The following is a 27821-nucleotide window of genomic DNA, read 5'->3' on the forward strand; positions in this document are numbered from 1 at the left end:
TGCAATCATTTTACGATACAACCCTGCTTTGTTTGGGGGTCATTTTATGAACTGGTCATGCTTCTTCACTTCTTTAACATTTTAAGTGTCTCCTATATTTGGCTTTAGATATTTGTCTCTAATTAAGACATGGATTTTTGTACTCATTCAAAATGTGTGCTTCCCCTAACCTCTGTTTGTACCCAGAAAGCCAGTTTCCTGAAAGTATGGCTTTCTAGCTGTAGACTGTGGCCACGTGGCCCTCTCCAGACATTCCTCTTCTGCTTCCATGGGCCAAACAGGAGGCCAAGACCATTATTTGTTGTGTGGGCACACTTCATGGACTCCGAACAGACATCACTTTCGCTATGTCCCATTTCTTTTCTTTCCACCATGACTTGCTTCTATTAGCAGAAGTTGCTTATGTCAAGTAGGTAATGAAAATAAAGATTGGGTCTTTCTGTTGGCCTCATAAAAATATTTAAAATATTCTCAATAGAATTAATCACAAAGCCAAAGCCTGTTAAGTTTTGAAGTTCCTCAAGCCAGCAGGCCTGCTCCACTGTCACGCACTGCATAAACCTTGCACTGCTCATGGCCTCCATCCTAAACCTCTGCCTTGATGCACCTCACACTCTGCTCTCCACTTCTTGACACCTGAATTCTGAATTCATGGCTTCTTTTCTTGTTTGTGGTCTCTCCTGGCCTCTTGGAACTGTAGCTTAGCCCTTTTCCCCTAGCTTTCACATGCTTCATCCATCCTCAAACACAATTCTCTGTGTCTAAGCTATTCTTAGGCAACCGATTTCACTTGGCCATCAAGATGTTACCTCTTAGCTTAGGTGATTGTGAGCTCTTCCACCAAGGGCATCCTGGCCCCTCTGGCCCCAAATATCTGCACTAGAAGTGACTCTGAAGGTCACTAAGAGCTGAATTTCACCACCAACATAAGTTATTGATTTTATTTTACTTCTACCAAAGTTTATCTGAAACCCTAATAATGTTGGCATGCATTCTGAGCAGCCCTGACTCAGGGCCTAGGCAGATGGGTGGCTGCAGTAAGCTAGACCATAGGTGGTAACATTTACCACTTATTCACCCAGCAGCCTGGAGATGGAGAACACGACTGATGTAAATACAAAGATTACATAGGCAGAGGCTCGCGACTTCCAGCCGCTCCGTGGGACAAAGAGGCAGCAGTAGCTACCTGTAAGAAATCCTGCTTTGAACGCTCTCAAGGGTGGCTCAGAAACAATGAGAACTTCCAGCAGATCATCCTGAGGAGCGGCAAGAACCTTCACAACAGCAATGCATCTGCAAGAAGCCAGTGGGCTGTTGGCCGGCTTTGTTTCTTTTTCCTCTTTTGCCTTCTCCTCACTTTGCTTCTTTCAAACTCTGTAGCCCTTTGGCCCACCTTCACCTTCGTGCAAGGACTGACTGTTACTTACCATGCCCTTTAGTGTCAGATCTGCTAAGGGAGACCGGTTGCCATGGAAATCTGGCCAAACATGTAAATCAACAGTGAGGAAACCCACGGGCTGAGCCTTCTTAATCAGATCCAGGTGACTGTTCAAATATGCATATATACTCTGGCATCTGGAAGAGAAGTGGATTTTGTTTTTAAAAGGGGGGATGGGTAGGGTCAGGGAGCAAATTGCTCTGTAGAAAGAAATCATTTGTACTCCCATATCAAATCCAGAAAGTAAGCAGGGTCCCAAAAGCTTCAGCAAAAAACCCACCCCCAACCCATAGAAATCAGCAAACCACACTCTCAAATCACGCTGTACTCTCATCAAGGATTGGAGGCCTGTCCTGGTGGAAGGTGGAAAGGTTTGGACTTAGAAGACCAGATCCAAGAATGGCTTTACTCCATTGTAGGTGTGTAACCACTACTGTGAGAAAGTTATTCAAACTTTCTGAACCACTCTCTTTGCATCTGTAAAAACAACCATCATAATCCCTGCCCAACTGACCTCATAGGGTTTTGTAAAGATCAAAGGAGACTATGTAGATGAAGATACAGGATTTTGCAAAATGTACAGTACTGGACATATGTAAAGGATTTTTAAAAATCAGTATTCCTAATTATAATAATAATATGATGGTGAATGGAGATGGTTCCCCAACTTAGGATAGGAGTTTGCTAAGGGCAGTCATATGATGGAGTGAATGCAGTTAGGATCAGGAGTTAGGAGGCCTGATTTCCAACCCAAACCTACCAAATGACATTGCACTAGTTCTTTCTCTTTTTAAGCCTTCGTTTCTTCACGTGTAGAATGAGGGAGTCAGATGACCTTTCTCATTCTCTCAGTCTATTTACCTGAGAGGGAGACAGAGATGATGGGCTTGGGAGTCAAGGCAGTCCTGCATTCAGATGCTGGTTCTACCTGTCCTAGCTGGGTAACATGGGCCAGTGACTTAACCTCCCTGAACTTCAGTTTTCCCATACATATAATGGGTGTAAAATACCTCACTGGGTGAAATCTCACTGCATGACACAAAAGTTCATTACCCTTCCCCTCTTTAAAGGTGCTTCCTTCTCTTGAACTGACAATTCTAGAAGAAAGTGGGTTGGCATCCCATGCCACTTCCCACTGGTGTCCTTGGAACCACACCCTTAAACATGGCTTGAATAATGGTGGAAAAAAAGTATAGGAGATCAATGACCAAGGGAGGTTGATATCTAAGATACATAAGATAATATTTATTATTTACATTTAAAATGTTTTAGGAGTGCAGCTCAGCGATTTCTAGTTCTAGTTTTGTGACACTGTGAGTGTCCCTCTGGATCCCATGAAATTCCTAAAAGTTTTCTAAACTAAGTGTAAAGAAAGAAACAAACAAGTAGTGGTTTTTAAACACCTATTAAATAAAAACTTTATGTGGAACTCCAAGATAGAAAATATAGAAAAACAAAACTGTTCTATGTAAGTGCGTGTGTGTGTGTAAGTGTGAGAATGTGTGTGTGCACGCATGTGTAAGTGTGAGAAGTGTGCTGGGCGGAGGCGAGGGCAGTCCACCCTATCAGGCACTCTCCTTGCTTCTTGCCCTGACTCCTCATTCCTGTCTGTAAAAGTCTTCGGCCCTACATCATATTAGAAGATGAAGATCTTCTTGGGAAAAGGCTCACTAACCAGAGAGTAACATCAACTGCTGCTTCTTGTTCCTCGGGCCTTCAAACATAGCCCAGTGAGCCGAGTACCACTAACACCCCTTTACACAGGGGATGAGTAAGGCGTGTAGACATGTGACCGAGTCCAAAGTTAAACACTCTCTGTGATTCTGAAGCCATGTGTTTTCTGTATCCCCAGCCAGGAATTATGTGTCAAAGCCCTACATTCAAACTCTGTTTTAGGATGATTCTATGATAGTGTTAAGAAAGGATCCTCTGAGGTCTCCACGGAAGGTAGGGCCAGAACCATATATCTGGGGAGAATACGATCACACCCTGGTTTTCTATCTCCCAGCTCTCTCTGCTCCTGGTCCAACACAATCACACGGCCAACGATGGCCACAAGAACACCCTTTCCAGCCAGAAGTCAAGAGTCTGCACTAATTCTAGCAACACTGAACTTCAGAAGAGCACCACTGCACTTAGAGTAAAGGGATTAAAAAAAAAAAAGAAGCACATGTCTATAAATCTTTTGTCTCTCAAGGAATCTCAGAGCAGGGCATTTGGTTTCAGACATCTGGGTCAATAAGAACCTATCGGCCTAATTACTATTGATTTGTCATTGTCTCATTTACTGCGGGTCTTTGCAAACAGTGAGATTCATTTAGCCTCTACATATACGGTCACTCGTGCACTAATGAGATCCCTGGGGGACGGGGCATATGCTTACCCCTTTGACTCCTAACCTCCTCGCAGCTGTATGTTTATTCTTTGAATGCAGCCATTCTTCTGCACGTTTTTTCAATTATCCCTTACCATGTGCACTATCTGAGTATATCATTCAAAATGAAATGCACTTGGAAAACATTAAAATAACAAATGCACATCATTATTCACATAATTTTAACCTTGCATGGTGCCTTTTTTGGTTTTGACTTTGTTTCAGTTTGTATGTTTTATCAATTCTTTCTCAAATGGCGGTCTGCCCTCTTCCAGCTCGGGAATCACATATTAACTGTTCCTAGTGATAGGTCTCCCTCTTTTTCATGAACTCCAGACTCATTTATCCTCTCTTAGAGAGAGAAATCCTTGCTTTCCTAGTCCTGTTGTGTATGAAGAAGAAGATACAGTTTCAAGAATCACAAAGCGACTTCACTGTATACCAGGTGGCTGACCAGGTACACTAAACCTCTCCAAGCCTAGTTTACTTTTTTGCTATCAGGGTTAATACTTTTACCTTATAGGCTGCTATGAAGATTAAATATGGAGTCCTGAGTACTATAAAGTGATAGCTGATCAATAAATAGTTCCTTCTTGTTTTTCATCACAGGAAATTCACTTCTAGAGTCAGGGAAGATTTTTTTCAGACTTTATGGTTCATAATCTTCAATGCATACCGCACCCCTGGAATCTCTACTTTCCTTCTCCATAAACCATTTAATTCTTTGGATTCACAGGATGCCCAAAAGTACAGTGACTGTACTTTCAAACCCCAAATCAGAACACATGGTCTAACAGAAGAATTTGTGCCTTTTCTAGGAGTAAGAGAAAGTCTTGGAAAAGAAGCTTCCACACTATCTCCAGTTCCTCCTTGACCCACTGCAATAGGTATTCTGCCCGCCCCATTCTACTGAGACTGGCTCCACCATGAGGAGAAATCCCCGCTTTGTTGCTGTCTCCAATGGACCATTATTTGCCTTTATTTTACTTGAACTGTCTTTTGCATTTTGTACCACTTGGCCACTTCTTACTAATTTGTTTTCCTCCCCTTGTTTCCAGGCGATGATACTCTTTTGGTTTTCTAGCTGGTTCTCTTCCTCTCTTTGTCCCTTAAGTATACGAAGACTCCCAGAGACCTGTCCTTGGCCCTCTTCTCATTCTTTCTACACCCTTGGATGATCCCATCTTCCTTTCAGGGCTCCAGTTAACTAGCTATTGCTGAAGACTTCCAAATATATGCGCTTATCTCCTGCTCATTTCTCTATGATGAGTACCATGTCAAATATCCAAGCACCCATCAAATGCTTCCTCCTGGATGCCCAAACGGACCTCAATTTAAAAATGTCTAGGGGCTTCCCTGGTGGCGCAGTGGTTGAGAGTCCGCCTGCCGATGCAGGGGACACGGGTTCGTGCCCCGGTCTGGGAAGATCCCACATGCCACGGAGTGGCTGGGCCTGTGGGCCACGGTCACTGAGCCTGCGTGTCCGGAGCCTGTGCTCTGCAACGGGAAAGGCCACAACAGTGAGAGGCCCGCGTACCACACACACACACACACACACACACACACACACAAAATGTCTAATATGACACACATCATCTTTTCTGATATACTCACTCTTCTTTCTATGCTCCTCGGTTTGACCAAAGGCAATCTCATTTAAGTGGTTGCTCAAGCAACCATTTTGGGGGCAGAGCCAGAGTGGGTATCATTTTTTATTCCTCTCCTTCCCTCAGTTTCCAAATTTAATTTTGGACCAGGTTCTGTCAGTTTCTTATTTTAAATATTCCTCTAACCAGCATGCTTTTCTCCCTCATAACTGCTACTACTTTATGCAGGCCCTCTTCAAATGTGTGGATTAGCGGACTGGCCCTCTAACTTACCTCCTGTCTTGAAACTGTTCCCTCTCCAACTAGGTTTTCTGCACTGCTTCCTGGGTGGTTCATCTAAAATGCAACTCTGATGATGACTCCATACCTATCTAAAACCTTCAGGGATTCCTCCCCATTATCCTCAAGATAAAGTATAAGCTTCCTTGTTTGGCATAATGTTCTTCATTACCTAGCTCTCCCTACATTGTACCAGGTTACAGACATGCCTTCCACTCTTCATCCCTCCTCACCCCGTACACATCATGCTCTCGTGACACTAAACTACTTCTAATTTTTCAAAATATGCAGGTCTTAACCTCTGAATGTTTGCCTATCCTTCTCCCTCTTGCCTAGAATTCTCTTATCTTCTTTACCTGCCTATGGCAATCACTGTTCTAGACTCATCTTTTTATTTTTAATTGAAGTATAGTTGATTTACAATGTTGTGTTAGTTCCCGATATACAGCAAAGTGATTCAGATATATATATATATATATATATACACACACAGTAGGACCTTATTGTTTATCTATTTATATCTAGTAGTTTGTATCTGCTAATCCCAAACTCCTTATTTATCCCTCCGACCCCCCTTTCTCCTTTAGTAACCTTTCCCCTTTGGTAACCTTTGGTGTTCTTCCCTTCTGCTCTTCACATGGTTAGCTCATTTATATCCTTCAGAGCTTAACGGTGCTTCCATCAGCTAAGGCTTCCCTGACCACCTCATCTAAATGGGGTTTCCCTGATATTCTATCATCGTACTCTGTTAGTTTCTGTCATATCATGTTTGGTCACCATAGACTTATTTATGGGTTCATTTACTTGTTAACCGTCTATGGCCTCCTCTGGACTTTAAGCTTCATGAAGGCAGACCATCACCAGTATACATTCAGAATCTAACAGAGCACTTGGCACACAGAACCGCCCAAGAGTAGCCATCAAATGAATGAATGGCCCTTCCTCCACTGTATGATAATTGCCTCTTAAGTTTATCTGTATCCATTGCTGGAATCTGAATTCCTTTTGGGAAAGAGTCACATCTTATGCATCCCACCAGGTGCTCAACACAGTTACTGAAGTGTAGAATGTATGAATATTGATCCCGCATGGACTATTAGAGGTTATTTTTACCTCTCCCTCTCATTGTAGTACAGCTGCCAAAAGAGTAGATCTCTGGAGTCATATGGACACAACCTTCCAGGCGTACTGGCATATCCCACAGAAGGGGGCAGAGAAAAGGAATAAGCATCTTGTGACACCCCACCCTGCACTTCCACCCATGTGCCAGGCACTATGCTGGGCTACAGTGAATCTGCTGAGAGGCAGAAAATGAAGAACTGATTTCCTAAGTCAGCACAGCCCTCAGTCTTCTTGAGAGGACCCCAGTGCCCTGAACGCTTTCTTATCCTTGCCTGTAGAACAGAAGCCAAAGAAAGGCATTGTAATATCCAGCTTATGTCTATTTAGAAAAACATTTCTCATCCAAGAGACATCAAGAATTTACCATTTATCCTGGCACACCCTGGGGGATGAAAGGTGTTAATATCATCACCCTGGTTCTATGATTGTCCTAGCTCAGGGGAGCCTAAGTCAATACTTGTGGATAGACTGATGGCCCCAGTTGTCAGACTGAGGGACCAAGGTTGAAGAAGCCATAAAGACCAAGGGAACAATCTGAGAACACAAGAGTAGAATGCACAGTGAAAACAATGTTTAGAAGTGGAGTCCCTATAATACTCATTTCCTCAACTAGAATTAAATTAGATAATATATATATATATAAAACTATCACTAAGCACAGTGCCAGGCACACTGAAAATTCTTAAAAAATGTTCTTGGTCTTTCTCCTTTTCTTGCTCGGGGCGGGGGGCATTTATACACATTTTAATGGGAAGGTTTAGATATACCCTGAGATTTGGCATATGGGGGACCAGTACATTTTTAAAGTGATCCTCAGTGGGATTATAGAAATCACAGAAGCAAAAGAGGTTTGAAGAATAAATCATATCAAGAAAAGTTGATTGTTCTCAAAGGAATAACAAAACACTCCAGGGAGACTGGGATAAAAGAAAGACAGATTGAGAGAGAGGATGGGAATTAGCAGAACCTTGCACCCCTGAGAGACCAGAAATTAACAGAATAACAATGAGAAATGACCACTGCTTGCAGTGACCGCTGAAAAAGGAGCTCAGAACAGGCTGGGCTTCTCTGTCTCCAGTCCTCCTCTTCCAGTAGACCACAAACTTGCTGAGGTCAGGAGTCATGTCTTCCACTGACCCTCCATCCCCACCAGTGGTCTGGTTTATTCTCCACAGAGCAGCCAAAGTAATCCTTTTAAAAGGTAAATCTGACTGTGTCTTCCATCTGCTCAAAAACAAAAATCTTGAATAAAGGGCAGTAGTCTTATAGCTTTCTACAATGACCTGCATGGTTTGACCTTCAGCTAAATTTTACCTCTCATCTGTCCCCCATTCCCTCACACTTTGGTCAGTCACAGTGCCCTTTACAATGTCCACTGAGCTTGCCAAGCTGGCTGCTGCTTCCCGGCCCTGGGACTTGCTGTTCTTTTGGGCTAAAGGGATCTCCTCCATATAACCATGGCTTGATCTCTCTCTTTATTCAGTTCAGAGTCCTGTTAGAGTGCCACCTCATCAAGGACGGCTTCTTCACCTGAAATAGTTCCCATCCGTCACTCCAACACCTCTTGTCGTTCTATGTCTCCTTACTCATCTCTATTTTTCTTTAGAATGCTTACCAATTCCTGGAGTATGTGCGCTCTCTCTCTCTCTCTACATACATACAAACATAAACATACACACACGCACATGTAGGTAAATGTGTGTATATGTGCGTGAGCACAATTTCCATGAAAAGAGGGATTTTTTTTTTCTTTGTTCACTGTTATACCATAAGTGCTCATAAGACACTCATCAGACAGTCAGAGGACCTGGATTTTAACCTTGGCTCTGCTGTCAACCTTGAATCCAGCACTTGTGGATTATGCCAACATCTTCCCACCGAACTGTGCCATCACCATAACCTCATTCTGAACCACCAGTAAAGATTCTTTAAGAAAAGTAAGACAATAATGGGCAGTTTAGAGGTAAAGAGCTGAAGTTATAATCAATGGAAGGTGATCTCTGGCTATGGAGTAACATCTCTGGGTATTTGGCCCTACATAGAAAGAGACTCCGGTTGCCATTTACATTCATGGGTACATCTAGTTATTGTTTACTTAATTCATAAGCTCACAGAACTCTTCTCTTCAGGATGAAGCCTAGAAGGATTACAGTAAATCAAGAGTATAAAATACTCAATCTGTTTATCAACCCTTGTTTCTATGGTTTCAAATAGGATTTGCTGATGCTAAGCTCTGAGATAGGGGTGACCTGCATTGCTGTTTGCAGACGGCACTAAGTCACACCACAAGAGGCACACAGTTTTTGATTCCAAGGGATTTGTTATCCCTTCCAAATAACTAACTTCACTTAATAACAACTATTCCTATTTCTAAGATCTGAAGCATAGTGAGTGCTAGTCTTGATATAGTCTATTTATAGATCTGATAAGATAGAGACACATTTTCCTTTGCAAGACAATAAAAAGAAATCGGAAGGGAAGAGAACCAATATTGAATGCCTACTAAGTATATGAACTGGAGATAAAATTTTGAGAGTCATCAAAATATAGAAGGAAATGAAGCCAAGAATGTAAATGGGACCACGGAAAAGACCACAAAGAGAGAAGAGGTCCAAGAATGTAGCTGTGATGAACTTTGTTGTTAGTGATAGAGAAAAGGATCATAGGCCTGAAAAGGAGATTAAGAAATAGTCAGAGATACAGAAGTAAAACTGGGTGAGGGTGACATTCTGGAAAGCCAAGAAAAGAGAGTGTGGGAAGGAGAAGGAGTGATCATTGGTGCCACATGGAGCTGAGAGCTCAAGGAAGGGGACTCGAAGACATCCTGTGGTCGCCGAGGACCTGAACAGTAAACGTTTCAGGGGCCGATGGTGACAGAATCAAACTGGAGTGGGCAAGGGAGGAGTGAGGAAACTGACCAAGAGTTCAGGCAATGCTTTGGAGAAACTTAGCTCTAAACAGAGGGGAAAATACAGAGAGGTAGTTGGAAAGCGGGATGAAGTCAGCTGGCATGTGAAGAGACGTGGGATGTAAATCCAGTCTGACTCTAAGATTGAATTCTATAAATTACTGCTTCTGGACCACCCTACGCTGCTGTTTCTCTGGGTTTACATGCTATTCCATAAATCCTCCCTTTCTTCCTATTTTCAATCAAAACTACTCACATGAGGTTCAGCTACAGAAGAAAGTTCTGGACATTTTGAGTATTTCATTGCAAAGTCTAACCTATCCCTTAGATTTGAGTTGAGGTCTAAGATCTTCAGAGACTGGCATTTCCATTGTCTATTTTCATCCTCATAACACCTGGAAAATGAATTAATCAGGGTGGGATTATTGTAATTTTATAGGTGAGGAAACTGAGTCACCAAGACATTGATGGCAGAATTGGTACCAGAAGCCAAGACCTCAGTCCAGTGTTCTTGCTACTCCATGAGAAGGTAGGCAGGTGATGGATGACTGACATCTGCCGCTTAACCCTAGAACAATCCCCTCCAAAAGGTCCGCCTCTTTTATAATCATTAGTAATAGTGGTAGAAGTAGTAGTAGTGGTTGTTGTCATTGTCATTGTACGGTTTACAAAGCCTTTCCAAATACATTGCTTCTGTAAACTCAAAATAAATTCTCAGAGCTATCCATGGCTGGTTCTCTCATGTCTACTATCCCATGTTCTGATAAGGAAACTAAGGTTCAAACAACTATGTATGTGGGAGCTGAGATTTGAATCTAGACCTCTAAACTCTACATCTGTGCTCTTTCCTTTGGGTTAGAGGTTTTAAAGTGCTGGATCCCCTCAAGAATTTGATAAAAGCTATGGCCCCTCTTCCCAGAAACGTACACACAAGTATATAATCAACAAAACTCTGCACACAATTAAGGGGTTCCCTGGTGATCTGAGGTTAGGCATCCCTCTTCTAGGTTATGTGGTCTCTAAGCCAACTAAAGTGCTAGTTATTGGCTAAGTGGTATGACCCCTGTAGATGGTAATGACATTGTAACTAGAGGCTCCTAGAAGGGAAAGCTCATGAAACTTTTCTCAAACTCCTTGGTGGGGTCAACCCTCCTCTACACCCTGATGACACAGTGTTTATATTCTAGTCAGTATGCACTTCATTCTGCTCTGTGCAGGTGTGCCTCCCCATAAGAACAGACGTCCCTTGGTGGAATGGAAATGTCTAAAACGAGTAACTACAACAATTTTTATCACTACCACTACCATTTACTGATTACTTATTATAGCTCAGCAATTGTTGCTATATCCCAGACACTATGTGAATTCATTTAATTTTCTCAACAACCTTATGAGGTGTTTACTGCTATTATTTTCCTGTACAGTGAAGTACTAAGGCACAGTGAGGTTAAGTACATTGCCCAGGGTAACAAGCTACTAAAGGGTGCAGCTGAGACAGGCAATTTGGCTCCAGGATCTAGGATAGTAACCTCCACCTTTGACTATCTCCCTTTTGCCAGGTACTAGCTACATGAATGGGGTTTCTCTGAAAATATTATAAAATACCTTACTTTTGTTAAAAAGCCCAACCACTAAGCATTATTATCATGAAATTCATTCAATAATTATTCTTCAAGCTTCTTATTTCAAAATAATTTCAGATTTACAGAAAAATTGCAAAAATAGTATGCAGACTTCCCCTATACTCACCATCTAAGAAATTAACATAAATACAGTATTATTACTAATCTCCATACTTATTTGAATGTTGACAGTTTTCCCCACTAATGTGCTTTTTTCTGGCCAAGATTTAACCCATGATCATACATTGTTTCTAGATGTAGTAGCATCTTAGTCTCCTCAAATCTGGGACAATTCTCTAGTAATTCCTTAAGCTTCCTAATCTTTGAAGCATATTGGCTAATAATTTTGTAGAAATTACTTAGGTTAATTCTTTTCTTTCCCAAACCCCCATTAGTATGATCATGTTATTTATTATTAATACAATAGGTTCATTTTTTTCACTGTTTGTATTTCACCCCCACCACACACATCCATCCATCTATCCATCCATCTATCTATCTATCTATCTATCTATCTATCCTTTATTTATTTTCAGGGGGACATGAAGCATCATCATGATTCTAAGAGTATGAGTTGTATAAACAGGTATATTCAAAGAAGTGTCGCTCCCTCCTACTACCCTGTTCCCATTTCCCCATTATTTCCATCCCATTCCTACCCCACCTCCTATAGGTAACAATCTCATTAGTTTCTTGTTTAACTTCCCTATATTTCTTTTGCATAAATGAGTAGATACACATATATTTTCTTATATCACCTTTTTACATAAAAAAGAATATATTATAAACACTCCTTTATGGACTTCCCTGGTGGTGCAGTGGTTAAGAATCCACCTGCCAACGCAGGGGACATGGATTCGAACCCTGGTGAGGGAAGAACCCATATGCCGAGGAGCAACTAAGCTCATGTGCCACAACTACTGAAGCCCACGCACCTAGGGCTCGTGTTCCGCAACAAGAGAAGCCACCACAATGAGAAGCCCACGTACCACAATGAAGAGTAGCCCCCGTTGGGCTTCCCTGGTGGCGCAGTGGTTGAGAGTCCATCTGCGGATGCAGGGGACACGTGTTCGTGCCCCGGTCTGGGAGGATCCCACGTGCCGCGGAGCGGCTGGGCCCGTGAGCCATGGCCGCTGAGCCTACGCATCCGGAGCCTGTGCTCCGCAGCAGGAGAGGCCACAACAGTGAGAGGCCTGCGTACAGCAAAAAAAAAAAAAAAAAAAAAGAGTAGCCCCTGCCCACCACAACTAGAGAAAGCCTGCGTGCAGCAACAAAGACCTAACATAGCCCAAAAAAAAGTAAATAAATAAATAAATAAATAAATAAAATACTCTGCTTTCTGCACTTAACAATATATTCTAGAAATCACTCCTATCAGTTACTATCCTGCTTCACAGATGAAAAGACAGGTGTTGAATAACTTGCCCAAGGTCACATAGTTATTAGGGAGAAAAACTGGAGTTGAATCCAAGAAACTCTGACTCAAAAAATCCATGCTCTTTCTTTTATGTCAGAGCTTCTCAACCATGATTACTGGCATATTCTTGGAGGATCTCTAGTTTTTTTTGTGAATTCTCTTAGATTGTTTTGAAAATTAATACATGTATGTCCTGGATCATCCAGATGACTATCTTATAACCAAGTACTGCCAGGCATTTTCATTGCTCACCGGATCTGAAAATCATGCAGCTGTCTAAAGTCAGTGCCCCTAATCTGGTCGGGCATGGAAAACTGCAGAGAACAGAGAGAGCTGTTACCTGGCTGTGGCCTTGGCTTGTAGTTCAGGGAAGGCAGCATGGCCCTGCACCATGTGATCTATCTGAAAAACAAGAGAGATGGGTCAATTTTATAGCTTCTCTAGTCTATGTTAAAGCCAGAAGAAGATATATTAAAATGTCTGTTTCTTTCAATTCTTTGTCTACAGAGGATCCAAGAATATTAAAATGCTAACTCAGCAAGAGTGTCTCAGCTCTTTCAGAAATCTAGCTTTGTTTAACCAACTGCTGGCCTCTTGGATTTATAAAACAAAGAAGTTTAAAGAGAAGAACAGCAGGAAAAGAAACTCCCAAGGCTGAACTGGTAGCAGCAGGTAGTATTAGGTCCAAGAATGAGGTTTGACAGAGGCATGAGAAGGAGGTGTAACTCAGGGTAAATGAGGTAGAGGGGGGCCGGCCTGGGTGTTAAAAGCACTGACCTCTGGATGACATCATGTCCCCCTCCGGTTACCCCATGCTGTTACCCCAGGGCAATGTCAGACCTTGAATTATTCTCTGTGTCTTACTAATGGAGAAGTTGAGTGAAAGAGTCTAGGAGGAGGGAGTCCCAGTTTAAAAACCACAAAAAAGAGTTGTCCCAGAGCTGTCAAGAGAATCTCCCCTGACTGAGAAGTTATCGCATGGGAAACTGGGACAGAGCTCTCCAAGGACAGAAATGTCTGAGCTCTGCAGACAACCATCTTTTCATTTGAAATTCCGCGTCTAGGATTTATTCCTTAATCCACTCGGTGGCTCTAAACAAAATAATATGCACTATGCATCAGGAAGGGATGTGTTTCCCCATGCTGTGACTCTGCTTGCTAAAACACACCCAACAATGGGCTTGAGTTGAACCTCATCTGTGTATTGTCTCAACGTTTACATGAATCTCCAAAACAACCATTCTGATCTATTTATTTTCATTCAAACTACGAACAGACGGGTTATTGTGGCCTCATGGAGATAGTTTCTCTGAGCATGCTTCCTGAACATCAGGTCTGTGTAAAGAGGACGAGATTTTTGTTCTGGAGTCACCGAGGCTGGGTCTGGGTTCTGGCTCTGATACTAACTAGCTATGTGACTTTGTGCAAGTCACTTAACTGCTCTGAGCTTCAGCGACCTCCTCTCCCCCTTACCCCGTCCTAGTCTCCTTTTAAAACAGGATTTCTGCGACACAGAGCATGCCTACCATAATGCCAACAACAGAATAAATGATATCACCTAAAATTTATTGACTCATTTACCATATACCAATACTAAGCTATGCATTTTACATACATTATCTCATTTATTTCTTACAACATTCCCATGAAGAAGATACTATTAGCCACCATGGAGATGAGAAAACCAGGACTAGAAGAGATTAAGTAACTTGCCTAAGGTCATAGGGGAGTAAGTGACAGATCTAGGTCTCAAACTGAGGTCTCTCTGTATCTAAAGTCCTTGGTCTTAACTACCATGTCACACTGTCTACTCAACTTCCAGGTATAAGTTGTCAAATTCCATTTGTGTAGAAATGTGTCAAGATAATACCAAAGCAAGTGGTGATTTCAATGGAAAGAAAATCATCCAGGTTTTGAATATTTACTTGCTGAAGGTTCAGTTTTGGGTTACTGCAATGAGGCATAGTTTGGACCTTAAAGAGTTTGCAATCCAGTCGGAGCATCACAATGAAGCCACTGGCATCAATAGTGGATAATTAAAGCCATTACTTGATATGATGCTAGTTTCTATGGGAAGTGCTTTAGGAGGTCAGAGAAGGGAGATTTAAATGAGCTTCCTGGAGGAAGCACAGAAGCTAGCATGTGTCCCACATGCATGAATGCAGTTATTTGGTATTTACCAAAAGCCTAATACACCAGGTACTGGGACTAGGCTCTGGGATAGAGTGGAAAATAAGAAATACATACAACAGCATAAAGCAAGAAGTCAATAATTTGGCAATTACTGTATAGTTGTATATATAATATTTGGCAATTATTATATAGTTGTATATATAATAATTGCCAAGAACAGGCAGTTTGGAGGAGTAAAGGGCTAGAGGCAAGGGATACCAGAAAGGAGGCTGTGATGAGTAGAGATATGAAGATGGAAGACAAATCTGGGTATAGACAGTAAGAAGACTGGTCTAGCCCTGAGACTGGCATATCATAGATGCTCAATAAGTATTTGTTGGATAAATGTGGGATGTACAAACCATAATGGACCACATGCCCACAGAATACCATGTACTCCTTGGGAGCACTTACCACGCTTTATATTTGTGTCTGTTTGTGTGGGGCACACATTGGTCAGAGGGTAACTGTATGTTAAATTAGAGAATAAATAAAGTGGTGAAAATATGGATGCATGAGGAGGGTATGGACACACAGTGGTTCTTAAAAGTCAGATAAGTGACTATTGTTTTACTGAATTGTAGGCCACAGGAAATTATTTCGATTTGTGAAGCAAAATAATGACAAGTTAAGGAAAATTAACCCAGTAGGGTATGTACAATGGGGAGATGACTAGGCACAGAGGGTAGGAAACACAGACAGGGCTCAGAGGCTGACATTGGGAATACAAGGCACGAATGTCCCCTGTCCTTGCTCTATTGCAGCATTTACCAAGTTCTTCAATAACTATTAGTTTATATGTCTATCTCTTACCTTACGCTCTGAGCTCTTTTAAATCAAAAGCCTCATTATTTCCCATTCTTCAGTGCCTACAATGCCTGGCATCACGAAAGAATGAATGAGACACATTTTGAAGAAAATAAAACAAAACTTAGTGACTGAATAGTTACAGAGCATAAGAAAATCAGAGTGAAAGGATGACTTTGAACTTCTGGGTCTAAGAAAAGGAAATGTGGTCATTTTAATCATGTCTTTTTATTTTTCTGTACTTGTGATGCTTTGGGATCTGGGGCCCTGTTGACCCTGGAGAGACTGCCCTTTCCAGGGCTAGCCCATTCCTAGAGATAGTAAAGGACTCCAATGGCCTGTGAGCATGACTTTCATATGCAAGCTAACTAATACAGAGCACACCTCCTCTATTTCCCTGCTCTAATCACCCCAGAGCCAGGTACCAGACAACTAGGGACAACCTTAGTGTTTCCCATTTGGCCCTGCATGGTTTAGCCAGCCCCCTCTTCTTGAGAACTGTGAGTAACAAACTATCCTTTCAGTGGCAATCATCTCCTGATCTGCTGGCCTCATCATACCTGAATAATAATAAAATCTACATTTTAAGACACTAGCTGAAAACATGGGCTTTGGAAACAGACTTAGGTTCAAAACTCATGGTCTATACTTATATTCTCTGCTACCTAAGTTACTTGACCTCTCAGAGCCTCTTCTCTTACAACTGTAAAACGTGGACAGTAAAATTTGCTTTGCAGGGAAGGTTGCAGTGAGTGATATACAGGTGGCTTTTAGATCGTAACACCTATTATTAAAGAGAAGGAAGTACTACCAAAAGAGTAAAAATGGTTGGAAGAACAAGATCTTAAAAGGTCAGCTGCAGTTTTTTTTTTTTTTTTTTTCTCACAGCATCTGATGGCAAAGGCCCACCCTGATTAACAAAGAAGGAGCCAGTTTGTCAAATAACTGAGTACTCATTTCAAAAGCCTGGAGTGCCTGTTCCAAGGGTTGATCTTTCTACTTCGTTCTCTAATGCATTTAGCACAGTATAGAAGATCACAGCGTCCCATTAAGTGGTATTTGTTTCCCAATGAAATAACAAGTGTGACCACAATAACTATATTTGCCAAGTGGCTGCCTTAGAAATATATAGACAGAACTATCCTGACTCTGTGACTCTTTTCTTGTTTCCTCCATCTTCTGAGGTTTCAGCTGAGAGCTGGCAGCTGTAGGAGTAGGCAGAAAAGGCTACAAACTATTTGGATAGGTAGGAAGCTTAAGCTGAGTGGAGTCAGATCTTCTTCAGGATGGCTTTCAGGTCAGGATCAAGAGGAAAAGGCCATCTCACAATACATAACTAGAATTGTGGGGATTTTTTGGCATTTCCTTATTAAGGTGGCACCTGCATTTGGAACATGGGAAAAATAGAAATGCAATACAGTATAACACAGAGATCATACATGGGTAATATGAGGTGGCATCTGGACCACAGATGTATTTTACGTGGGATATATAATGTGTTTTAAAATAAGCCAATATTTTAAAACTGGGAGATTTCACTTTAAGTCCAGATTTTGGTTTCTCTTGAAGAACTGGTGAATGTAAAACACTGGGTCACCGTATTCCCCCATGGCAAGGGTCAGCTGGAGCTGAGTGGTGACTGATCCCTTCAGACAGGCCTGCACCCTCCAGTTTGTGAGAGGCACCACCACTCAATTTATCATCATGATGGCACTAATGTTTTACTTGTAGTAGCAATCTATTTCTCTATGCCCGTCTCTCTGTCAAAGGAGGGAACATGGAATTCAGCCCAAGAGTACTGAGAGCTGAAAAAAGAAACTTCTCTGTAGAAGTAAAAAATACCTCTTTGCCTGGTCTGTTTATTCATTTATGCTGTCTGTTTGACTCCTTTAGCATTTACGTTTCTTGCCCCTTGATATGACGGAGAGAATGCAGACAAGGACTCCTGAGACCTGAGCTCAACTCTGGCTCAGGGCATGACCTTGGACAAGACCATTTCTAATTCTCTCTCTAAAACACTGAATAAGTTAATATGACAAATAGGCAAGAGTTTGTAAAATTACACAGAGAATTGCACCGCCTGAGATAGCAAAACCGTTGGAAAAGAGTTTACAGGCATGAAAAACACATCACAAAGGCAAATTTTATATTTAAGAATTTTAGGTTCCATGATCATTTTGCTAAGACAAAGCTATCTTATTGCTTGATGGGTTTTTCTCTATTAAAATCAGTTTTATCTATTAGTCTTTTTTTTTTTAATAGGAGATGGAGCAATCTGCTCTTTTTTAAAAATTGTATTTATTTATTTATTTTTGGCTGCGTTGGGTCTTTGCTGCTGCACGCAGGCTTTCTCTAGTTGCAGCGGTGGGGGGGCGGCTATTCTTCGTTGCGGTGCGCGGGCTTCTAATTGCAGTGGCTTCTCTTGTTGTGGAGCATGGGCTCTAGGCACACGGGCTCAGTAGTTGTGGTTCATGGGCTCAGCAGTTGTGGCTCGTGGGCTCTAGAGCACAGGCTCAGTAGTTGTGGCACACGGGCTTAGTTGCTCTGGGACATGTGGGGTCTTCCTGGACCAGGGCTTGAACCTGTGTCCCCTGCATTGGCAGGCGGGTTCTTAATCACTGTGCCACCAAGACTATCTATTAGTCTTGAGGCTGTCTTTTTCCTTCTTTACAGGTAAAACAATCATTAGGCTCAGAGCAATGTTCATCACTTGTGACAACTGCTTTGTATTTACCTGTAATGTCACTTATTCATCTAAGCTATTTCAACTCTTTGCTTACCTAATCTTCTTATCTCAAAGCATAAACATTTTGCCTGATTTTCCCCAGCTTTGAGATTCTCATGAAAATCTAATGAAAGAAGCAAGCCCAATCTAGACAATTTTTTTTATACTGCTGGAAAGGACTGCGAGTTTCAATACTGAACAGTTCCTAGGAACAACAAACATTCCTGAGAGGAAAATATAAACTATGTGTTTTGTGTTCTTTTTTTTTTTTTTTTACAACTTTAATATAAGCTTTACATAGGACAATTTCTCTTACAAGTTGATCAATTCTGATTTAATGCAGGGCTAGTTTAGTCAATTTCATTCACCATCAAAATTGGTGGCTCTGTTCATTTTTACAGTTTGTTAGTTCACTTATTCATGAAACTAATGTGATATATGTCTACTTTGTGCTAGGCATCATTCTAATAATTCAGGATACAAAGACAAATAGAAGTCGTCGCTTTCACAAAGCTCTGCCTTATGAAGGGAAAATGGGTATCCCAAAATTCAAATATAGTCTAGCCTGATATGGTTTTATAGATTTAATGAATGATAATTGAACACCTACTCTGTTCTGGTCATAGTCAGTAAGCACAGGGGATTCAGTAGCAATTAAGGTAGGTGTACTTTCTGTCCACTCAGATTATATTCTATTGACATATAGAGTCAAAAATACATATAATAATTAAAGATAGTGATTAGTTCTTTGAGGGAAATAGATAAGTTACTGTAATATGAAAACTGATTTTAGATAGAGGGTTCAGGAAAGACCTGAGGGTGAAATTTAAGCTAAGACATGGAAAAAAAAAAAGAAAGAAAAGAAACAACAATTTCCAAGTAAAGAGAATGACAAATGCAAAGATTCTGTAGTAGCAAAGAGCTTCATATGTCCTAGGAACTGACAGGAGTCCAGTGAGACTAGACTGGAGTAAGTAAGTAGGAAACTTGTATAAAATGAGGATAGAGAGGTAGAAAGTGGAGAAAATCAAGCAGGCCATGGCAAAGGCTTTAGATTTTATTCTAAGTACAATGAGAGGATACAGAAAGATTTTTTTAAATTGAAGTACAGTTGATTTACAGTATTTTGTCAGTTTCAGGTTTACAGCATAGTCATTCAGTTATTTTTTTCTGATTATATTCCATTATAGGTTATTACAAGGATTGAATATAGTTCCTGTGTTATACAGTAAATCCTTGTTGCTTATCTATTTTAGGTTATAGTAGTTTGTATCTGTTAATGCCATACTCCTAATTTGTCCCTCCCTCCATAACTTTGGTAGCCATAACTTTGTTTTCTATGTCTGTGAGTCTGTTTATATTTTTCATATATATTAATTTGCATTATTTTTTAGATTCTACATATAAGTGATATAGTATTTGTTTTTCTCTGTCTGATTTACTTCACTAAGTATAATATTTTCTGGGTCCATCCATGTTGCTGCAAATGGCAATATTTCATTCTTTTTTATGGCTGAGTAATATTCCATTATATATATATATATACCACATCTTTTTAAGCCAATCACCTGTTGATGGGCACTTGGGTGGTTTCCATGTCTTGGCTATTGTAAATAGTGCTGCTATGAACATTGGGGTGCATGTATCTTTTTGAATTAGAGTTTTCTTTTTTCTGGATACATACCCAGGAGTGGGATTGCTAAATCATATGGTAGCTCTATTTTTAGCTTTTTAAGGAACCTCCACTATTTTCCATAATGGCTGCACCAATTTAAATACATTCCCACCAACAGTGTATGAGGGTTCCCTTTTCTCCACACCCTCTACAGCATTTATTATTTGTAGACTTTTTGATGATAGCTATTCTGACTGCAGTGAAACTGGAACACGCCCTCACACCATATACAAAAATAAACTCAAAATGGTTTAAAGACCTAAATGTAAAACGTGACACCATAAAAATCCTAGAAGAGGACATAGGCATTCTTTGACATAAATCGTAGCAATACATTTTCTTAGATCAGTCTCTCAAGGCAAAAGAAATAAAAGCAAAAATAAACAAATGGGACCTAATCAAACTTCAAAGCCTTTGCACAGCAAAGGAAACCATCAACAAAACGAAAAGACAGCCTACAGAATGGGAGAAAATATTTGCAAATGTTGTGACCAATAAGGGATTAGTCTCCAAAATATGCAAATAGCTCATAAAACTCAATATCAAAAAAGCAAACAACCCAATCCAAAAATGGGCAGAAGACCTAAATAGACATTTTTCTAAAGAAGACATACAGATGGGCAACAGAAGGCTTTTAATTAGGGAAGAAACATAATCTTATTTTCTTATTTGCTTTAAAAGAAATCATTCAGGAGTTCCACTTCTTTTTTTTTTTTGCGGTACGCGGGCCTCTCACTGTTGTGGCCTCTCCCGTGGCGGAGCGCAGGCTCCAGATGTGCAGGTTCAGCGGCCATGGCTCACGGGCCCAGCCGCTATCCGGCATGTGGGATCTTCCCGGACCGGGGCACGAACCCGTGTCCCCTGCATCGGCAGGTGGACTCTCAACCACTGCGCTACCAGGGAAGCCCCACTTCTTTTTTTGGAGACTTTTGATTAAATGTTTATTCATTTTAATTTTGCCTTTTTAAAAATTCTGAAGCCAGTATATTGTTTTTTCCACATCTGAAATATTTTTCTTTTTTTAAAAAGTTTTATTTTATTATTTTTATACAGCACGTTCTTATTAGTTATCTATTTTATACATATTAGTGTATACATGTCAATCCCAATCTCCCAATTCATCCCACCACCACCACCCCTCTGCCCAGTTCCACTTCTTGAAATGGCTAAATAGTTCTTATCATATGAATTCTTTCCCAGATAACAATTATAAATGCTGATCAAAATATATCAAACAATTCTCTGAAGATACTGGAAAGTGACCAAAGCCAGGTAGAAACTGAGAAGGAATAGACACATTGAAGGAAAAAACAGTTTTATATGTGTTTCTTGATTTTACAGATTTTTGCCTGAGGGCAGGCCCTAATCAGTGCCATGCAGGACAGCTAATACTCAGATAGACAGAAATATGCAGTCTTCATAGCTAAGAAATGAGAGGTCAGAGTTCAAGGCCACCATAGCAACTAGAAAATAAAAGGTAGGGAGATCTCAGAAAGGAGAGAGACATAGAAAGGGAGCTCAACACTATGCATAAAGGTTACCTTAATCTCTGGATGATCTCTGAATTACATAATAAGTAGCCCAACTAAGGCTTAAAGAACTCAACAAAGGAGAGACAAAACTTGGTGTTTGAGTTGTCATGAAATTACCTGCTTAAAAAAAAATACTCTTCAGAGAAATAAGAATAATCCACTGTCTCTACAATACATCAATTATAATGTTCAAGATATGAGTCAAAATTACTAGACATATGAAGAAACAGGAAAATGTAATTCTTACTTAAGAGAATGGCCATTTAATGGACAATAACCCTGAGAAAACACAGATGTTAAAATTAGAAGACAAGAATTTTAAAGTTAGTAATTTAACAATGCTTAAGGATGTAAAGGATAACACTCTCATAACTAATAAACAGATAGGAAATGGCAAAGAAATGGAAACGATTAAAAAGTAGAAATTCTCGTATTGATAAATATCTGAAATGTATGGGTCCATGAGCTGGTTGGAGATTGCAGACAGAAGAGTCAATGAACTTGAAAAAAGACCAATAGAGAGTGTCTAATTGAGAGAGAGAGGGAGAGAGACAGACAGAGAAAGAGAGAGGAATATTGGGGGGAATAAAAAAAACCCAAAGCCCTCAGGGGCTATGGGACAATAGCCAAAGGTCTTAAAAATGTGTAATTGGAGTCACAGTAGGAGGAGTAAGAGCAAATAGGGCAGAAAAGACATTTAAACATATACATGCTAAAGATTTCCCAAACTTGGTGAAAGACAGGAATTCAAGAAGTATAGCAAACCTGGGGGAGGAAGGATAAATTTCCAAAACACAATATCTGGGCACACCATAATAAAAACTAAGATTAAGGGAAAATCTAAAAGTAGCCAGAGGAAAAAAATACACTGTACATAGGGGAAGAACAAAACAAATGATGTTTGACTTCTCATAAGACACAATGGTGCCAGAATACAATACACTGACATCTTTAAGTGTTGAAGGAAAAAAAAGAAAACTAAGAAGGTGTGTTTTTGTTTGTTTGTTTGTTTGCCAGTAGACCTGCAACAACTAAAGAAATGCTAAAGGAAGTTCTTCAAGCTGAAGGGAACTACCAGGTGGAAGCTTAAATTTTCATAAAGAAATAAAAAAACAATGGAAATGGTAAATATGTAGGTAAACACAAAAGATTATGCTTTGTTTCTCAGAACTTTTTTGAAATATGTATGACTGTTATGGACTGAATTGTATCCTTTCAAAATTCAGATGTTGAAGCCAAACCCCCAATACAACTGCATTTGGAGATGGAGACATTATGGAGGTAATTAAGGTTAAATGAGATCATAAGGTTGGGGCCCTAATCTGATAGAATTGGTGTCCTTATAGGAAGAGTAAGGTAATTAGGAAGCTGTGCAGGAATCCAGGTGGGTGTACAAAAAATACAGTGAAAGCCTGGGCAGGAGGAGAGAACAGGGAGGCATCTGTTTATGCAGAGCTGGTCTTTGTATCCATGAAGTCATTCCAATTAGTTAATGTGAGATGCTGGGGACACACCTAAGTCTATATACCTAGATCTTGTCAAGGCTGATACACATAAGTTTCTCTCTCATGGCCTTACAAAGCCTGCCAACTATATGTGCTTTAATACACTTGATAAGAAAGTCACACTAACTGATACAATAATTGCTTCTCAAAGAAGTCTATAAGAGAACTGAAAGAAAAATTCAGAAAGGCAGCCCTATAAAAGTCAGGTTCAATTCTGGAAAGATCTGGGGCTTCCAGTAGCTGACTTGGGTTTAAATCAAGGCACTCCCCATTTACAACTGTGAAGAGCTTGATCAAGTTACCTCACTGTTCTGAGCCTTAGTCACTAGTAAAACTGACCACACAGACATGCTGTGAAGATCAGATGAAATCCTGAATCTTCATGAGGGCCTCAATGTGTTGAGCATAGAACAGATTCTCCCAGTCGGCTGTAGGGGTAGTGCAATCTACTTTTATGTGCTACAATAAATTATAATTGTCAGTTCCATATCCGACTTTCCCACTAGATGATAAGCCACTGGAGGACAGGAATCATGTGTGACCATATTCTTGCCTGGCCCAGAGTAATCCCTCAGGAAATCTCTGTAACATGCTGGAAAGAGTGACTGACTAAATGAAGGGATGGCATCAATACCTCTAACCTGGACAGCACTGAGTACATGGCAAGCTCTTCATACGGAAGAGCTGGCTGACCCCCCTGAGGCTAGCCCCAGGCTGAGGGGCTTTGGTGATAAGGAAGGAGGCAGATAGGCACTTGCAATGCACCGATTCTAAAACTTCAAGAGCTAGAACCCTGCAAACATTATGACCCTGTGGCCCAAATTTATAAATTTAAATTCTGGCTTCAAAAAATTCAAAGGTAATTCCCCACCAAGCCCAATTGTCCCAGAAAGCCAATTTCACCATAGGGGCAGCTTAGGAAACTGTCTTAGGCTCTCTTACCCAATGCCTCCCCCAATAAAAACGACTTCAAGTAAGACAGAGAAGAGTGCTTGGAGAGAGGGATGGCTGAGGTCCAGCTGGAAATAAGCTTCAGCATCTGGACACAGTGACTGTACCAGTTGGTGCTCTGTGGAAAAAGCCTGGGCAAAAGTGATGGTTTTTGCAAAACTTTCTGGAGAGTGTATCAACAAGCACGAGACAATCTCTGATGGGTGTTTGGTGAACTGAAGTAAATCATCCATGGGAATGGGGTATGTGCCCTTCTAAGAGGAAATAAATAGCAGCAGCACAAGCTTGAAATGAGTGAAAAACAAGCCCAAATCTCAGACAGATGAAATTGCAAAGGCTCCAGAGCCAGAAAAGATCCTATCCTATTTTTTTTCTTCATCCTGAAGTTAACCAGATGGAGATTTTTTTTTTAAAGTACCAATCTATTCATATACTTGGAATGAAGGATTTTGCTTTGTGATGGAAGATCTGTATTTAATTGTAAAAATGAAACAAAATATCTTTTTTCCAAATCTAGAGTTTAGATAAATTTTGTTTCTTTTTTTTTCCCTCTCTTCTTTCCCCTTCTTTACTTCCCTTTACTTCTTCTATCTCTTCCCTTCTGCTTTAGATGATATATTTACAACTGCATGTTTATAATATATTCTGGACAATGTAATAATGGAGCAGCCACTTTCAGACACAGCTTATGAGAGAATATGTAAATATGAAACACGGAATAAAAGCAATGTAACTTCCTCTTATGGTGTTCTGTATGATGACAATAGGCTGTAAACCCGGTGATAAACCAGAATAAGTAAATGGAAAGGAAAGGTGAGTACCAACGGAAACAGGTAAAAAGGCCATTGACAGTGCATCAGGAATCTCTCCAGGCTGTGCTTGCTACCCTGAGTTTCAGTTCTTCATGTGTAAAATATGGATAATAACGGTACCTAACTTATAGGGGTATCAGAGGATTAAATAAAATAGGACATGAAAAGCTCTTGGAATTGAGACTGGGACATAAGTCTTCAAAATAAATATTAGGCATTATGATTATTATGAGTATCATTCAAGGATTAACACGATTATATATATATATATATATATATATAAATCTTTCCCACAGGAAAATGTACTCAATAAGGTACAATTATTGTTGTTATTATTATTACCACCATCGTTGTTATTATTTTTATATCTCTTTATTTTATAGGTGGTTTCTGTCTCTTTGCTTGGCCTCTATGGACTGATGATTTATTGGACAGTCTGTTTTGTTCTTGTTTCAGATTTTGCCCCATTATGCTAACTTCTCAACTTCCTTAGATTTTGTTTTTTGTAACCCATGGGTAAGTCAGTCATACCCATTCCTATGTCTAATGAAACTCTATACATAGAACTGCCCTGAGTGGAACTCTACATGCAACTTCACTGGTTGATGATGCAAAATCAACTAGCTAGATAAAGGCCAGAAAGTCCCATGATTCTTGTCAAAAACCATAGTGGACTATTATGAATATTTTATCAATGGTCAGAAAAGGGTCATTTTTAAAAATTTAAATTCAGGCTTAGGAAACAGCCATAACAAATTCTTGTCCACCAAGATACATCATAATGTTTGGGCAAAGATGGCTTATATCCATAGCAACAGAGCCAACTCTGAGTCAAATACTGGTAAAAGCATTTCTAGACTGACACAGATGGTCAATTAGTAAACTAACTCTCTGAAAACCTGTTGATGGACACTTCATGGACAGTGCATCCTGCACAAAGAGTTAGTTTACTGGATTGTTATCCTTGTTAAAAAAGACTCTGGGTTGTGTCTGTTATGACTTCTGGCTCTCCTAAAGGTAATTATACCATGATGTGGGCTTGAAAAGGGCTATGTTTCAGTAATGGGTATTCTATGTGTCATAGAAAGGGAGTGGATATTTAAGCGGAAAGTTGTGTAAATACATGACACTAGTTTAAATAGGAGACTGTAAAGTTTCAATCCCACTGTACCTTAGGCATAGAGTGATGACTTTTTCTTGACTTTTCTAGAAAAGTCTAATTGGTTATTAAGACCTATCAGATGTTATTTAATTTATATTCACTGTGCTTCCCTACTAGACAATGAGCTCCTTAAAACCAGGGACTAATGGGGGGACTAATTCATGTATCTCTACAGCCTGGCCCAAGAGTGAAGACACAAAACATGCTCTTTAAATCCAGCCACCCACCTACGCGTGCATCAACTTTGAGAGAGAACTTGAGGCAGCTGAGAATAAAAGAGAAACACACTAAGAAATGGAAAATTAATGGTTATTTGTATCCATATCCAGCTTGAGATCAGATCACTTTTGATTTGGCTGGACATTCAGAAGAGCTGGTAGGGGAGCAGACCATCAACAGGTGATTTCAATACAACATACTGAATGTGAGGCTGAGTAACTAAGCCTGGGTCTTAATGTCCCTTGCTTTCCACATTTAATCCTTCCAAGGGCTGCTGATCTCTTGACCTCAATTCTCAGTCATTATTGCCACTGTCCATTACTGCCAAAGTCCTCATGGCTTTTTGTCTGTGGACTAACCTATTAAAGCTGGTCTCTCTTCAGCCAGCCGTGCACCCTCAGGCCTTCTTCCTGTCGGCTGCTAGCCCGTTTTTATAACAGAGATCTGAAAACACCCGTCACTGTTCCAATCTTTCACCTATTCTCTGTGGTCTACTACCTGAAGTTCAACTCCTTAGCATGTTTTACAGGGACTTCTTCTGTTTGGTCCCTGCCCAGCTCTCTTAACTTTTATTGTAAATCATTCTTCTAAGAACAGTTTATGCCACAACTAAAATTCTGCAGTTACCCTCAAATATGCCTTGCTATTTTTCACTCCCATGCCTTTGCTCCTATGCAAGTTCTCTTACCTAGAAGAATATCCCTTTCTTTGTCTGGTTGGTCCCTATTTATCATTAAGGCGCCGTACAAATGCTTTTCCCCCTGCAAAGAATTCCTGAATCTAGCTTTGTGTGAACTCTGTGCCTTGTACCTCTGGTATAGTACTCATCTCACGTTTATAGATCTTCTGGTTCCCTATGAGATGACCCCATGAATTCAACACATTTTCTCCAAGCACCTTCTACGAACCAGGCACTGAGCTAAATACAAAGAGAAGTATGATATAACCCATGGCTTTAAAGAGTGCATAGATTTCTGGAAAAGACAGATTATCCCAGAATGTGCTAAGAACTGGAGTTACATCTTAAAGATCAAGTAAAACTAGCAAGTGATAAAGAACTCTCCGAGTAGGGAAAGAAGCATATACAAAGGCACAGAGAAGTAGAATAACAGGAGCCATGGGGAAGCTGGGAATAGGGCAATCTGGCCTTAGGGACAAGTACATGGGTGAGACTGGAGGGGACAGACCACAAAGGGAATGATGTGCCCAGAAAACTATCTGAGCTATGTTCCAAGGGCCACAGGGAACCACTGAAGGATTCTGGCTGGAGATTAACATAGTCCTTTTTACAAAGTAGAATATTACTCCCGTTGCCGTGAGAAAAATGGGTTGTTATGTGAAAGAAAGATAGGGGAGAAGATGGGTTAGTCATCAATGCCTGGATCAACATTTATTCCTTTGGCAAACACAGGCTGCATATGCTCCATATGTGAGACTTTATGCTAAGGAAAGTTAATTCTTCTGATGTAGGAGTCTGCATATCTTCCAGATCCT

The 27821-nt window shown here is 40.4% G+C and overlaps 1 protein-coding gene across 9 annotated transcripts in view; it reads right to left on the reverse strand.

Annotated features, from left to right (window-relative positions):
• The window catches only part of FGGY (FGGY carbohydrate kinase domain containing), a 426675-nt gene that overhangs the window by 115418 nt on the left and 283436 nt on the right, over window positions 1-27821 (reverse strand). For all 9 annotated transcript variants that reach the window (XR_014015075.1, XM_081224383.1, XM_081224384.1 and 6 more), the window contains 2 exons: window positions 13108-13169; window positions 1428-1575 (listed from right to left, as the gene is read on the reverse strand). Coding sequence is in view for 8 of the 9 variants with exons in the window: in XM_081224383.1 (XP_081080509.1) it covers window positions 1428-1575; window positions 13108-13169 (210 nt within the window). In the remaining variant the exon portion in view is untranslated. The remainder of the gene's footprint in view (window positions 1-1427; window positions 1576-13107; window positions 13170-27821) is intronic.

The sequence above is a fragment of the Mesoplodon bidens genome (genome assembly GCF_964165515.1).
Source record: "Mesoplodon bidens genome assembly, chromosome: 2".
In the NCBI taxonomy this organism is placed as follows: domain Eukaryota; kingdom Metazoa; phylum Chordata; class Mammalia; order Artiodactyla; family Ziphiidae; genus Mesoplodon; species Mesoplodon bidens.